At 40.7% G+C, this 16,695-nt stretch overlaps 1 protein-coding gene across 5 annotated transcripts in view; it reads left to right on the top strand.

Moving 5' to 3' along the window:
• shf (Src homology 2 domain containing F) overlaps positions 1-16,695 on the top strand; it is a 94,234-nt gene that overhangs the window by 56,970 nt on the left and 20,569 nt on the right. For 3 of the 5 annotated variants that reach the window (XM_088296845.1, XM_088296844.1, XM_088296848.1), the window contains exon 3: positions 11,257-11,475. In XM_088296845.1, the coding sequence (XP_088152971.1) occupies positions 11,257-11,475 (219 nt within the window). Of the gene's footprint in view, positions 1-11,256; positions 11,476-14,500; positions 14,600-16,695 lie in introns of all 5 variants that reach the window. The other 2 variants (XM_088296843.1, XM_088296846.1) reach the window with 1 other exon arrangement.

Here is a 16,695-nt window from a genome sequence, read left to right as displayed (position 1 = left end):
GTGTTCCTAAAGTTTTCACTTCAGTACCATTTGACGTTTAATCAAGTGTCATGACTGAAAAGTGCATGAACCGTTCCAGTAACTCTTCCTGACACCCAGGAGTATAAGATGGAAAAAACAAAAAATTCCAATGACAAAGCTCAACTTTAAGGACTTGAAATGTTCCAAAAGAACATTATAGAAGGTGTAAACTTAACTCTTAACTGTGCAAAAACAGCAGCTTCTTAGCATAATAGCTTCCCCTTAAACGTTAACGATTCTTAGAAGACTATCTTACTTTAGGGACAGAGAGGTTCTTCAAAAATAAAAGCTGATTTACATGGTCTGACTTTCTCTATTGTGGCTGTTGTCTTGTTCGTCTCTTTTTGGAGCTGTTGCTTGGCTGCGGTGGCCCAATGCGGTACTGCCCTCTAATGGCCTGGCAGATTAACATATGACTGGCTGCTTCGTAAAGAAGCTGGCGCTGCATTGCAACATGGTATGGAAAGTATCGAAGTATTGAAACTTGGTATCAGCTGCAAAGGTATCGCAAAACGCTATAAATATCCAGTCCAGGATATACCATTAAGTTAGCTAGGATGGGCTCAAGCTCACTTGTGACTCTAATATGGACAAAAGATATAAAACAATGGATGGATGGATGGTGCTCTTGTGGAGGTCTGCATGGATACTGCTCAATATCACCAAGGTTACGTCACCAGGACCCTTCTGCTGTGTCGTCACAACAACAAAAACAGAAAGCCAAAGGAAAAAAATGCACTTTGAAATGTGCGTTTTTTTTTTTTATTTGACTCTTGAGGGACATTTTTCCATTTAGGTTGTCGTTGAAATTTCAACACTTTTGGTTCACCCCACTGCAAATGGGCATCCAGTTGTTTTTGTGTAAGCAAATATGGGCCCCTTTTTTTTAAGCAAAAGTAAAGGATTTTCTTTGAGGGAAAAATGTGAACAGATGTGACTGTCGGATTTTTACAAGCCGCCCTAAGGCGACCCGGCGCCGTACTTCACCTCTGTCACCCGTCAAACACCTTTTACAGCAACCAAACAAGATAGTAAAACCCAGTTGTTGGGTTCAGTAATAGTGGCAATAGAATTGAAGTGTTATTTATTTATTTTTTGATGTGTTCAATTAAATTCACCCTGCAGAGTAAAACGTAATTATACCCGTCTGTTTTGAACACTTGAGAACACACGTGCATATGCAAGCAGGGAGATGCCAGTTAGGGGGTTGGACAAATGCTCAGACATCTCAGCACGAAGCCATATCTGTCAATCTGTCCCCAGTGATGCCTCATGTTTTTCCATCCTCGCTTTTAACATTTTGAAGTCCCTGTTGTTGTTGTTGTTGCTGTCAACCTTTCAGTTTTCCCAAAAAACTATTTGTTCAGTCAGGTTTACACGTGTGCGGTAAACACTCCTTTGGAATAATATTATAACAATTTTAGACATCACATAAAAAGACAAAAAAAAAACAAACACATTTCCACTTAATAATGAACATTGTGTAAGCCTGATTTATCAAAAGTGATCAGTAAGAAATGGCCGTTGTGTCAAGTTGTCAGCATCAAATTAGGCAAAGTCTTTTAGGTCTATTGACTTGAGCACTGCTAGCGCTTGTTACCACTGTTTGCGGCTCACGCTAAATGCTGGCAACTGGCGCCATACTGTACAATGTCTGCAAAATATATATATATATATATATATATATATATATATATATATATATATATATATATATATATATATATATATATATATATATGTATATATTAACGCCCTTAATAGGCGCTGGAACATTATTTCAGGAAAACATTGCGTTGTTTTTGTCGGTAGCAACAGTTTGTGAGGGCAATAAATGCCCCAAATACAGTCTGGAAGGTCAAGTCAAGTCAGCCATTACGCCGTGACACGCTGCTGGGAACAACTTCAAAATAAAAGTTTCCCGAGGCATTGATGTGCATATATTATTTGGTTACTTTGAAGTTGGCTTTCTTACCGCGTTGGTGGCATGATGGCGCCATGAACGATTGTTGCTGTAGTTAGCTTGACTACAGTCAGTGTTAAGCGGGTACTCGAGGTAAAAAAAAAAAAAGCCTTTAAACGAGGTACCTGAATTACTTTTAAATTAAAACATTTCAAAAAACGAAATTTAGAGAAACTTAAACTAATGAGACATAAATATGATGGCAAAATTGCTCCCGTTTTGGTTAGCAACAGAGGACGCAGTCTATTAAGCTTTTAAAGTACATCCATGAGCAATAGCATCTATCGCTTCATATAATAGCACTAAAGTAGCTTGTATTTGTTAAGCGACGGCGTCATTTAGACTAGGGCCTATTTGAGGAAATGTAGAGAAACCTGTACAGCTTGCTAGGGAAGTAGTAGTAACTTGAACAAGTTGAAAATCAGGCATTTTTTCCCCTGAAACTTTGTGTTGGGGTGGATCATATTTCACAGGTAAACACTGTTTGCTATGGTAATGTCACCGTCGCTGAATCTACCTCATGTCGTCTTTGTGCACCTTTCCCCGAGGAACACTACAGAATTCTCAAATCGATATAAAGTTGCCTTTAAGCACGAGGAGGAATTTGTTTTACTGTAACATAATGAATAATGATGCAATTCTCTTTGATTAATTAAACATAATTTTAGAATTTACCACTGTTGCAGCCTTCATTTGTGCTTTTAATTATGCTTTGAAGTTGAGAAATAGTGCTTTGTTTTTTTTAGTCGAGTAAGCATAGCCACAAGTTCACACACAGTTCAGGGTGGCTATTGTTGCCACATCTTAGTAACTCACTTTTATTGTGAAGTATGTCTTTGCAGACATCCATAGTGAGTGACAGCCCAGAGAGAGGACAGAAACACAATGGAGGTAAAAATACAACTTTATTTCGGTGTCTGCATTGGCTACCGAGAGAGCAAAACATGGGGAGAGCTGTGTGATTTAAAAGGCTATTTACCAATTAAACTTTTTTAACGTTTAAGGAGATATTGACTGATATGCGTATGCGTCACTGCAAACTGGATTTTATAGGTAGAACGTGACCACATCCGAGCCCCGAGTGTGGGAAGTGAGTGCCCATGAAGACAACTTTTAATTTTTGGGGGCAGCCGTTCCTGCACTAAACAGCGTGTATGCAGCAGCTGGACACATCACACATCACCTCAAAATAATGCAATCACTGTTTACAGTTGTGCTCATGAATTTACATACCGTGGGGGATAGATAGATGCATGGATGGATTGACTGCTTGATTGACAGCAGTATTGACATGCCTTCAAAGTGGAGGCTGAATGTTCAAGGTGAGGGTGTAGCAAGTGCTCCCCTATCATCACTAATAGGCTGTTGACCCCGATTGGGAAGAGTCCACGTCATGACAATTCATCACGTCTCAGTCGGCGTGTCACCGGCCCATGCTTAAGCCCACCCCACTCCCCCACCCCCCAGCCTCCTCTTTTGTGACCACACATTCATCTTTCTGCATCACCAAGCATATCGTTGACAGACACGGCTGACCTGTCTCTTCCTTGCCTTCTAGTCTCACTCCCTTTAAGTCTCCAGCTCTCGCTCCCACATTCCCTTGCTCAGTTGTCTTCCTTCAGCGCGATCTGAACACCGGCTGCACTCCGGGCCTAATCCGTGGCTCTTCTTATCTGCGCCGAAGGAACAATGGCCACAGGCAGAAAATAGCTCCACGAGAAGTTGTACCTTTAGTTTGTCCTGTTACAGTGTGTTAGACTTGCATCTTAATCGCATTTATATGACTGCAGTGACACTGTAACTCACGCATTTCAATTTTTGTGTTTTGGGTGTTTGTTGCCACCCTCACCAGAGAGGGCGCTGGTAGGTGGCTAGATAATTCTAGTTCCAACTTTGGGATACAATACAATACAACTTTATTTGTATTGCAAATTTCATATTGCACACAGCCAACAAGGTTTGTTTATTTTGTGCTTGTTAATAAGTTTGTATCAAGTCAAAGTTCTCTTTGTTTTCATAATGAAAATTGTGTTTTTGCTCTAATTTAGTCAGTGTATTTATTGTTTGACACTTGGTGTATAAGTGCAAGCAAGGAATCTGTCGACAAAGTATGACGCAGTCATAGTGGGGTGTCTTGCACCCAAAAGTGGCATTATTTGGTGTTATGTTGGGAATAATATGCCAAATAAAACATCATCACTTGTGAAGTTGGCAAATCTCACAAGTGAAGTGACCATCTTAAGTGTGAATTTCCATGAGTGTGAGTTTTTCCTCGGTCGCACAGATTCTGAACAGTTTTCAGCAAATTCCTCAAAGCATTTACCAAATAATAATTTCTTTCTTTATTGTTTTACTGTCATGTAACGATACCTAGGATCACAAGAGACAAAAGTAGGGGTGTCCACATACTGACACCAAATATATGTATCGGGTAGTTGTGAAGAATGTTGATACCAGCCAGCAATATTTAACTCAATAAATAATTGTCTTCTTTGCCGCTCCATATTGATACAGTGCAGCTGTTTGACACATCGCTGAATCATCAGAGAGTCTGAAAAGTCAATGTTCGGATTCATTGAAATTTATTGTATTAATTGAAATGTGTTTGTGCAGTGGTATCAGTACTTGGTATCAGTGCATACTCAAGCGTGAATACTTGTGTTGGTACCCATCTGCAAAAAGTTGGATTGAACATCCCTCTGTAAAAGTGTGATGGTAACTGTTGAAAAGGAAATTGAACTTTTACATGCGACTCTGTCCTGGTGGCTCAGTACAACATGGCCAACAATTTTTGGTGCAATGTGGTCAAATAAGGAAAACGGAGATGTGATGACAGCACAGAAAATGGAAGGCAGAACACATATCTCGGTTGTGTTCACTACTCCTGATCTTATGAATGAATGCCACGAGTGGAAATGTGTTTTTCTCCACTGCTTTTGATTTGTCTCAAGCTTTTTGAGTCACCTGCATAGGAGTGAGGTGGGTATTTGCATGTGCGTCTGTTGCGGGGGTTCTTCCATTATCCTGGCTACATTCCAAAGCAATCTCCACATTCATCTTTTCCATTAACCAGCTTTCACCTCGCTCCTAATGAGCTGTGATTGCGCCCGCGTATCAGCCGAGATCGATGCCCAAAGTGGACTCTGGGAATATGCATGAGTGAGGCATTGCCTGATCTGGATTAAATCACACACACGGGCAAATTCCCACAGTGTTGTGTTATCATCTCCATTTTGACAGCCAGTCCGCTTAATTAGTCATTACACCATGCCAGACGCTCACTCGCAATCATGTTCAATGACAGCAAACACACAATTTGCTCCTCAGAACATCTGTTGAAGGACCCAAGCCCAAATCTTTAAAGGCCATCATTTTGGAGTGTTTTTGGGGAAAGATACGCCGCTGCAAACGCCACAGTTCCCATGGCCCTCTTGCAAGATATAAGCAAATATAATAAAAAATCAAACTTAGAGCAGTGCTCCCAAACCATTGATTTTTTTTTTTGCCGCGGACCGGTTCATGCAAGTCCATAACTTTTGCGGGGGGAGCTGGAACTTGTTGATAATGCTAACAGCTAGTTGCTCGCCAGTAGTAGCCTCTAACGCCATGTCATACACACGATGACAGTGTAATCAAGTAATAGTTTGCTAGCGTCCTAAATTAGCGACTGAATATAATTTTGGGATGGCGTTTTGTTGATGTCGGTGGCAACTATGTAATGTCAATTAAGACCGCGATAAAGCAAGCCGAAAGGTCTAAATGGAAGTCAAGTTAGCCGAACGCCACCACGGCATTGGCCTCAATGACTCAATGTATTATTTGGTAAGCTTAATTTTGGCCATTACTGAGGCGGTGTGTTTGTTGAGTATGTTTGTATCTTTCTTTACTTGTCTGTCTGAAATGAAAGTGTCGGGACAAGAGACAGAAAAAAAAGTCCTTTCGTATTACTTTTTGGACTCGTCAAATGAAAAATTTGTTTTGTACATTATTTATTTGTTGTAACAGTGCTTCATATACTTTATACAGCTGGGAAGCCGATTTATTACCCTTTCAATTGGTGCCACATTTGTATGGCACGTCCATTTGTGGGGATGAGCATGTGGTTACACCCATGAAAAATTTGCCAACTCTTTCCAGTGCCAAACATCTTATTAAGTTGACATAACTTGTACATCCATTAAAAGACCTTGTATTTTTTTGTATATGTACGACTAATAACAACGTTAGAATATTACTTGAACGTTGTCTGTGCAGTTAATAAAGATGCTTATGTGTAAATCAAGTGTATTATTTAAAACAGTTTACATAACGTTTTGCCCTTCTAAACAGAGCTTTTTCCCTGATGCGGCTCAGAGTGATGTGTTCAGGGGCTGTCGTACAAAGAAGCGTCCCTCACCTCATTACCTTTGACTCCCTGTCACGGTGTGTTTCTGTTGTTTAGAGCTGCCGACTGTGTGTAACACTCACTTGTCTGGCTCGCTTTATCTATTGACTGCCTTTCTTTGTCTTAGCATCCCCAAGGCCTTCGTTCTTCTTCATCTTCTTTTTCTTCTCTGTCACTTTGTCTGGTGCATTTCCGTCATCGCTTTGTGCCCTGTTGTTGTCTCCTCTGGCTTGTTCTCTGCCCTGCAATCCAGGGAATGAATCTATGTGCATGACGTTGTCTCGTGGGTGAAATTCTTCACAAGTTTTCCCCCTCCAGGCCATCTGAGGGAAGAGCAAATTGACACATCGTGTGGTGTCACAAATACACACACACACACACACACACGCACCCCCCCACACACACACACACGACCATGTATGTCTCCCATCATGGTTGAAAACAATTGCGCAAAGAAGCTGATGTAATGTTAAAAGATCAAATACTACGTTTGAAAACAAGCGACAACAAACATTGGTTAGTAAGCTAACGGCCAATTCGGGCAAGCTGCAGCCAATGTTGACAGTCGACAATCAAGGTTTTTGCGTGACACTTAAAGTATATTTTTAAGATCATAAGATTCCTGTTGGTTTTGGTCAGCATTTGAATTTCCCCCTTTAAAATCAAAACAGTCAGCAACGAGCTACCTCGTGGCTTGTGCAAGCGAGTAACGGTAGACTTTGTGACTTTTGAGGCACATGTTTGTTTTCGCCGTATTTTCAGGTTTATCCAACACAATTAACCGTTTGTTCAGATTTAAAGACAGTTTTTCTTTAAATGAACTTTCAAGTTGACTGTTAGCAATCTGTCAGCTATCTCAGGCTAACAGCTTTGAACAGCATAAAGACACCTATTCACATGTCTTCTTGCATCGGCATCATTATCCAACACCAATCACAAGACCGTCTTATAATTTCTGTAGAAAATAATAAAAGGTGCGAAATTTTGCTGAATGTTTAAAAAAAGTTTTCCACCACTAAAAGTTTTTTAATTTTGAATTTTCTGTGTTTTTCAATTGGACTTATTTCGCCACTATGAGCAATTGTGTTGGTTTCTGTGTCGTTATGACATTTATTTCATGTAAAGAGCAGTGATAACTATTACATTGCGAGTGATCTCCTATATTAAACTCCATCTATATTCCTACACATCCAAAATTGCAATACGCTGTTCAATCGCAGCACCGTCCTGCGGCGTCTGTATCAAAGTTGTTAGTATTCTGCGAGCGCGAGCCAGCTCACGGCTCCACTCACCGAGCGGAAAGACGGTCAACATCGAGGTCACCACGGGTGAGCGGAGCAAACACCTTCCTTGTCGGCCGTGTGCCTGACTGACACCTTACGTGCCGTCAAATAACTGCCACCACGGCTCCACTGCTGGACCGTCACACCAAGTAGATGACTGGATGTTACTTACATGCCCTGCAGCTACTCCGGCCTGACTGTGTGTTCACATCTTAATTATATCATTTTTCTTTAGTATTCACACGGCGTTATAGCAGAATTACTATGGGCGGTCATATTAATGTGCGTCTGGAAGCAATTGAATGTGTTATCAGTTAATTCAGCCGGCTCGCAAGGATGTTATCATCCACTCAATGGGCGTATTTTCATACCCATCTGAGCATTATCCTGATGAAATGTTAGTAACTTGGGGCTTTACATTTAGCCTGAATTCTTTCCGCATTGTCTGTGTAAACAGAAATACAGAATCTCACTAAAGTGAGTCACGCCTGACGCCTCACGTTGTATTTTTCTTATATCTATTTCATGATGCAAGACTCAAGAAATTAAACTTTGCGATAATGTCAAGTAGTTTGTGTGAAGCTTGAGTAACAGGGTACTTTTGCCGTTCCCTCAAAATGACCTGACGCATAATCTAAAAAACCGCTGGCAACAAAAATCCGTAAAAGTAAGTAAACGCATGCCGTCTTGTTCTCAACCAATTTTCTATATCCTCCTGTATCCTCAATGTCAACATGTGAACAGCATGTTGAAAAGAACTGTGTAAATACAATTGAACAATTCAGATAGAAGCACACATTTTTTGGTTGATTCTTGTGTCAAACACCGATTGTGATTTTTGCCATTCATCTAGTTGTAGTTCTGCAAGTCCTAATCCATTAAACATTATGAACAGAGTTACTGGCTGCCAGTCCAAAGGTTGTAGGTCTCCTCTCAGCCAAAGTCAGCCGGGGCAGGCTGCTGCTCGACACAACTGCTATGATGGATGGATGGTGGCACAGAGACAGTAATGGAAAGTAACTAAAAAAAAAAAAAAAAAATTATCCCGATCCGATTAATTAGCTACACTAATAAATAACCAAATTAAATTGTGCAACTAATGTATGGATGTTGATGATTGTGACATCTCACAAGCCTACTCAGATTGTTTATGTATAGAGTACATGTACAGAAACAATCATACATAAAGCAGATGTAACATTTCGAGGGGCGGGAAGACGAACTGTGGCAGACACGGAAAAGCCTTTACTTTATAGCTTTTCGTTCACATTCCGGTGACTGCCCTTTAATCGCGTGAGTAAATGGTTTAAAGGTTGAATGCAGTTTTCTCTACTGAATACCACCCCCCCCTTACACACGATTCCAGTGGCATTTAACAGATGCTTGTGGTCACTGCTACTGCAGCTTTAATGAGGCACACTTTCTCCACTTTTAAAACACGCGCAGCTCTCAACAACTTTCCGACTGACTAATCAGAATTTAGCCACACTGCTCCCATCTTGCTTTTTAAAGGGCCACTAAGTTTTGATTGAGTAGGAAAGGAAGTGCAGCACCTGGGCAGGAAGTGGGGCTTCCTGGCTGGGAGAGTTAATGGATGAAGGTGGAGGTGCATGGGCTCTAATCATAAAAACACAGAGGTCAAAGACTGCGACCGTGTTGCAACATGCAAGCCGTTCCATGTCATGGCAGTCACTGTAATTTTCGGTGACAGATGTGTCCCCACCCAGCACTCCCAAAAGCAAAAACAGGCCTCAACACAAGCTATTGCGGAAGGATGGTGGGAAGACGGCTTGGAAGCAATAGAATTAGCTTTTTAACCTCAATCGGATCACGGGTAGCAAAGGGTGAGAGGCGTGTTCCAGCTGGGACTGGTCGCCAGTTGCGATGTCACGATAACGGCGATATCGCACTATGAAAATTGACACAATATCTTTGTCGTCTTGTCATGATATAAAAAGCAGCACATCTGTTAAAAAGGCCGGGTTATTTTCCATTTGTCCACTTCCAGCTCCGTCTAGTGGTTACTTTATTAGAGCTGTTTTATCTGAATTAGGGACATTTTGTCCACCTACATTTTACACTAAGGCTAGTTGCTAGATGAAGCGGAGTGTAACAACTTTGAGATCCTCAACAAATTCACTTGATTCATAATGTTGGCGTGCATAAGAAAGTAAGTGCCTCCATATTAAATGTTATTCGTGTTATCAGCCAATCAGTATTGTGAACTACACAGACCAGGACAATGAGCCAATGGCAACACATGACAATAAAATTTTAAACTAAACTCAGATGACCTCTGATTGGACAAAGATACCTCACTGGTGGACTTAACTACTCTCTTCCAAACTATTTTGCTCCTCTGTTGGCGACCTCAGTGATACTGTGTAAATTATTCCGCGTGATCAAACAGTGCGAGTGTGCCTTACACCGAGGACACGGATCCACCAGCTTCACCTCACCTCCACCAGAGGCCCCATTAGGCTCTCGAACGCATCGCTCGTTTTTGTCCGCAAGAGCTACCAGCGGGTAAGAGGCAATTATGCAGCAGTGGTGGCATAATATTTCATTCCCTTCACATGGTGGACACTAACGGCTTCATGAGGAATAGGAGGGCGGTCGCCGAAAATGGGGAGCTCTCAAGGGCATGGTGGTTCATTAGCAGTGTCGCGTTACGGTGAGGATGAAAGTGTGGGAGTGCGTTCTGGATTAGGTCAGGTGGCGTTGAGGAGATGGGCGACATGAACATTGTAGTAAGCCAAGACTAGAATAATTTTAGCAAAAAAATTGGATTGCAATTTTTCTGACATATTAAAAACTATGTAGTATAATTAGTAGTATAATTTTGTGTAATCGTACATGCAAATGCATTTTTTATTTATTTATTTTTTTTAAATCAGTACGGTGCTGGTTAGTGTGACGTGTGCGTGGGGCACAAGAGACCTTTAAAAAGCGCAGTTTTGATATCTCAAAATCACTTTTTCTGAGATTGCGATTTTGGTCCCAAAACGATAAATCGTTCAACCCTAGGCAAGACCATTTTAAAATAGTAGCAGTAGGATCCACCTAACTTAAGTGCATCCCTTCTACCATTTTTTTCACGACTTGAGCCTTGAGCAGCTGTGATGTCGTTTTGAATTGACACCAAGTGGCAATATGGGTGGTACCTGTACTGAAAGGGGTGGGGGTCTATTTCTATTTTCACTCTTCCTAAATATTTTTTCAAAATTCGTCCAGTCTATTTTCTTTTAAAGTCCACGTTCATTTTATTTTAACTTTATACGTAACATTTTTTAGTATTATGTCATAAAGAGTGCACAAATAAGGCCTCTCCCCAGATTAGATGCAAAATAGAGGATTATTGGATTTGAAAGACCACCATAGACAAGCTGATCAACAGTGACACATGTTCTTTTTTATAACTCAAGCAGATGTTCCTGGCTTCTGCTGCTGTTTGTTGGCAGATGTGAGTGTGGGGTTTGCATATGAGTCTTAATGTGACTCTGTAGAGTAGTCCAACAAAACTAAACCCAAACCATCCAACCATAATAAAGTTTGAAATCATAAGAACAAAAGCCATAACTCTTTTCTTGTCTTATTGTCTTTAGAAATCCGATCCGGCGGCCGCGGGCCTAAGGACGGCGGCAGCAAGCAGCTTCCCCTGTACGACACCCCGTACGAGCCCACTGAGAACGGTGGCGACTCGGACCCGGAACGCTCATGCTGCCCTCGAGAGAGTCGCCTGCCTCAGGACGACGAGCGGCCACCCGAAGAGTACGACCAGCCATGGGAGTGGAAGAAGGAGAGAATTTCCAAAGCCTTTGCAGGTACATGTGAGATAACATTTGTTACCAAGGGTGCCAACAAAGTTGATGTATGTGATAATGGGAAATGTCTGTTATTTGTTTCATTTATTTTCTGTTTTTTTAAAAACCAGAAGTTGACCTTCCTACCTTTAATGCATTCAAATCTTCCTTAAAGCTCTCATTACCACCAAGCAGTACAGTTTTTGCTAATGCGCAGATATCTTTTGACTCGTTACTCATTGTATACATTTTTAAAATAGCATATCTGGACAAAATGTTGATTGGTCAACCGAGAATCTCCATTTTGTGGAACACAATGGCACAAACTACGATTTTATTTTTGTTGTTGTTAATGTATTAATCGTCAAATTCGCTGAAGTAGCATATCAATTTTTGGTGTTTTTATGTGGTATTAGATCGATATTTTATGAATCCCCAACGGGAAAATTGTCCTTTAGCAAAAAGTACACAAAGCACACAGTCAACTAGGGCTGGGCGATATGACCTAAAATCAAGATCGCGATAAATTAGGCAGTTTTACCTCGATAACGATAAATGAGCGATAAATTCCCCCTGAGGACCAAAATCAAAATAAATGCAGGAAATGCATATTGACTGCTTTTTTTATTGACCAACTGGTACGCATTACTTTCAATGAAAAATAGAAGTACAAAAATCATTTGAATAAACATTCAAACTAGCTTGCTTTGCGTGACTTGAACAATGTCACAAAGAACAGGAGAAAAAGGGTACCTCTCACAAAATCTTTTTATGTAAATATATTGTGCCGAGATGCTGTAATTCCATTTGCAAAGGCCTAGATTTGTGTAAAGGTATCGTGTAAACAATCTAAATAATGCCATGTGCAAAGGCGCTAGTCGCCTGTAAACAAAATGCTAAATAGAATGGGAAAAAAATGTCAATGGAATGCCAATGCCAAATAAACGCATGTGCTTCATCAGGAAAATGTGCCGTCTCGATTACCCTGGTGCGCAATTGCCACTTGCCGTCTATGTAAAGCACATTCAGGCGCAAACAGGGATCCATGTTGCGACTTGACCACAAGTCGGATGTGGATGCAAAATGCTTGACATGTCTCCGCTCCCGTCCCGATGTTGTCCATATCGGAAGTGCTGTTTGCGGCAAATATTTTCGTACCTCTTGTCGGCTACTTTCATGAGGCGTTTGAATCCTGTCCGCTCCATTGTAACTAGAGGAGCTCTATCTTTAGCTATGTGCTCGGCTATTGCGTCCACCTCTTAGACGTTCTCTCGTATGGTGTCGCCTCCGTTATGGGCTGTTGTCACTTGTCCAAACTTGCTCCTCACTTTGAACTTTTAGCACAAGCTCCAAGTCAACAGCATGGTTGTGTTGTGGGTGGTGAAAAAGAAAAGGTTGGACGCGCTGTTTCAGGTGCTTACGACGCACTTTGTAGTTCATGTTCTTTTGCTCAAACATTGTCTTCATGGAACCCAAAACATTTCCAAACGACAGATGTCGAATTTCTTTTCGGGACAAGCGCGACAGGAACAATTTCAACTAACGTTACTTCGTCTGCAGCCGTGTCAGCCGCTTCAGGATTTGAATCGCCAGCAACGAACGCGTCTTCTGTTTACATTCTTCTACAGCGAATGAGTCACGTAACTAGATGCGTTGTAGCCGTCTTAAAGAGGCATGAACATCGCCGCAGACAGAAAAGACTTCCTTTTTTTAGACACCGAATTTACCGACAAGGGCAAAATTATGTCGGTCACTGTAATACATTTCGGTAACGGTAAATTTTCGGTTTATCGCCCAGCCCTACAGTCAACCGAGAAAAGGAAAAAAGCCTAGGACATAAAAACTAAATAAGTTAAAAGTTTTTTATTTACAATTGTATCAAGAATGTGCGTTAACAACATCCGTTGGACAGTGTATTGGCTGGTTAGCTTTATTAATTCACTGTTGTGTTTTATGATATATTTCTTTTTTTCTCCATTTGAGAATAAGCTTTTAAAGTTAGCGTGTGTCGATTTGTTCTAGCCTTGAATAAAGTAAGATGCTGACTTGACTTAGAATACAAAGCCGCTCCGTTGTGATCAAGGGAAGGATGGGAGAAAATCTGGAATGATCTGAACTCGGGCTAGGTGATGATTCAAATGTCCAAAATTGATTTGATTTGATCCACAAGGATTTCATTCGATTTTCGATTCCCTTTCACGCAGTACCAATTTGACTTTGTTATGGAAGGTAGATATTAAGATTTTCATTAAGAACTGAAGCCAATGCTGTCACATTAATCATGTACATTTTATTTAACGTGACCTGATCAAGACAAACATCTGCCTTGATGTTTGGTGGCGCTGTGTTCACTGCTTCCGCCATTTTGTTTTAATACGTTACTGATCTCGTGTGAAGTCATATAAACTTATGGGGTAAAAAGTCATTCTTAAAAGTATCAATTATATGGTTACATGGTTTCATGAAAAGGAAAATCGATTTATCAGTTTTTTTGTTTGTTTTTTTTAAACCAGAGTGCCAACGAGTTGATTCATCACGCAAGCCTCAATTGAGGACCATTTGCCGTCCACAAAATATTGTCATGTAATCAACCAATCGATTATTATGGCTATCAAAGTGAAGCGAACTGTACCACTTGGTGGAAACGTGACCATTGACTGGGGTTCTTTCTATGAGACTCAATCAATTCTGACAAGGTTGTCATTTCTTGTCATTTTTAACCAATTTCCATTTCCTCTCCTGCTTCACTCACACTTCCAGCTTTCAATTCACATATTTTATGCTCAAGCACCTGCCGCCGTGTTTATTCGCAGGTGTTCCTCCTTTGTACTGCTTGTTTTCCCTTTGAGTAGGGGGATGGGTGTACGTCTTTGCTTATGCAGGCAGGTGCATGTCAGGCCAGGTTGGCTAAGGCAGCCATAACATCAAAACAGGGCTGTTCTAGACAAACAAAAATGCATAAAAAAAGTGATATAAAATCATATTTAATCAGCCCTCCATACATATGTGTATATATGTTTTCTTTTTTTTTTGTATCCTTGAACAGCTCTGCTTTGTTATGACTGCATTAGCTACGAGGGCTCTGTAAGTGGCACTGGATCAGTTCCCCACAGAAGAAAGGACTGCACTTCTAAATCCCCCACAGGTACCACCACTGTGCAACTGGGCCTCTTTATCTTTCTGTCTTTTTTCTTTTTTGTGTGTGTGTGTTTTTTTTAATATGATGTTTTAACCATAAATCATGTGCTCAATTTGGGATTTATGCAGGAGGGGGAAATGCCCTCAGGTTGCGGTCTTTTGATTAATAGGATGAGAAAAGGTCGGCCTCTTGAAGTGAAAATCAGCTGGCTTTGAAAGTGTACGCCACGGGAATGACAATAGCAGGGGGGCTACAAAGGCAACAAGTGTGAAATTATTGCCAGTTTTCTTTAGAATCATATCATATTCTATTGATTTGACATACTGTGTAAGTAGGTGTGCGTACATTTGTGTGTGTGTGCGTGCGTGTGTGTGTGCGTGCGTAAAGGGCCAGTGGATGTTTATATACTGAAATTGCCAGAGCGTTGTTGTATTTTATAATATTCAACGACGTTAGCAATGCATTGAAATTCATGTCATGTGAATCTGGAGTTAATCAAAAGTACTGTTATGTAGAAATGCAGCAAAACATCAGGGAGCCATTTTACAATTTAAAAGTGTTCCCTTGTGTCTTGATAAGAAAGTCTCCAAGAATCAAGAATTATTCCTTACATATTGATAGAAATGACTCGGTTTTAGGAGGGCAGTTCTGTGTCACCCAAACAAGCACATCTTCACCCTGCCGACATTTTTATTGCGGTCAATAGGCTTTCTTTACTATGACAACCATAGGTGGCGCTAGGGTGTTGGGAGTAGGTAAGCGACTACCTAAAATTTGAAGAGAAAAAGTGAGCCCTCATAAAGATAGTTACAACTGCATTTGTATTTTCACTTGTGAAGGTAGCTCTTCATCCTAGCCTTCCAAATTTTCTCCCATCCATTCATTTTCTGTCTTACTTAGTTGCTTAATTTCATAGTTGATAGGAGGGCAGGCACACCAGAGACACAAAAATTGTATAAAAGACATCGATCAATTTTTCAAATAGCGCTTATCCTATTCAGGGTGTCAAGAGCCTAACCCAGCTGACTTTGGGCAAAAGGCAAACGTCACACTGGACTGGTCACCAGTCAGTCGAAAGAATCAGACAAGTCTCCCTGACTGAGGACTGACTCCATGCTGACTGTAACAAAGTCAAGTGAATGAACCACAATGCAATCCAGGAAAATACGAAACCATTTTCCCTAATACAGCCTCTTTAAGAATGTATTCAACTCTCTATCTCTGCTTAAAATAAGAGAGGCAGTCATGCTGCCTCTCTGTCTCATTATGTCGTCGTCAAGCAGCACTCAGACATTTGTTTACAGACACTTCAACTTAAGCCCTCGTTACACATCTCTCTTTTTTTATTATGCCAGTAAAGATGTCATTTAAAAAAGGAAAGCTGCCTGCTTAAAAGTACTTTGATTCATCTTGGTTGTGTTTCTAAATGCAGGACATGGAAAAACAACCATGTGAATTGAATCCAAGCCTCCTCATTTGAGGCTTGCTCCTCTGTGAGGTGTTGAGAACACCTTTGGATGTGCACATCAAGGAGCTTTCTCCATTTCAAGGCCTCGGCTGGCGTAATTCCTCTTTTTGAGGTGTGCAACGGAATAAGATCTGATGTCTGCAGCCGGCTTACGATCCGGCGTCAGGAGATTCCGACTGATTTAATGTCCAGTTGTGAGACACTTCTTTTTCACCGGTCGTTACTCTGGATTCCCCTGAAATAACTTATCAATGTGGAGGAATGCTTTTGCTAAGCAAAAATGTCAGAGATAGAGATTAAGTCAGGACTATAACAGAGGGGTGGGATAGAAGATCAATATCGCAAACATATGCGATAAAAAGCATATTGTGATGTATCACCGTCTGTACCAACACACTCGTATGAATGATTAATATTGCAATGTAGCACACCTTTGTTTGGTAAGGATGCACAAAATAGATATTGCAATGTTATGATACTGTTTTGATATTCTAGCATTTGAATCAAAGATCGCTATGAATCGGAATGTTTGTTAGGATACTTATCGATACACCAGCAGATAATCGTAATATATCGTAGTTAGTTTGTTGTAATATACAAAGATATAGGCAAACGATTAAAGATTGCTTTGTAT

This window comes from Idiotropiscis lumnitzeri, chromosome 5, assembly GCF_059441095.1.
Source record: "Idiotropiscis lumnitzeri isolate Australia: NSW breed Sydney's pygmy pipehorse chromosome 5, RoL_Ilum_1.0, whole genome shotgun sequence".
NCBI lineage: Eukaryota > Metazoa > Chordata > Actinopteri > Syngnathiformes > Syngnathidae > Idiotropiscis > Idiotropiscis lumnitzeri.
Note: the sequence above shows the minus strand (reverse complement) of the source record. Positions and strands in the feature narration are given on the sequence as shown.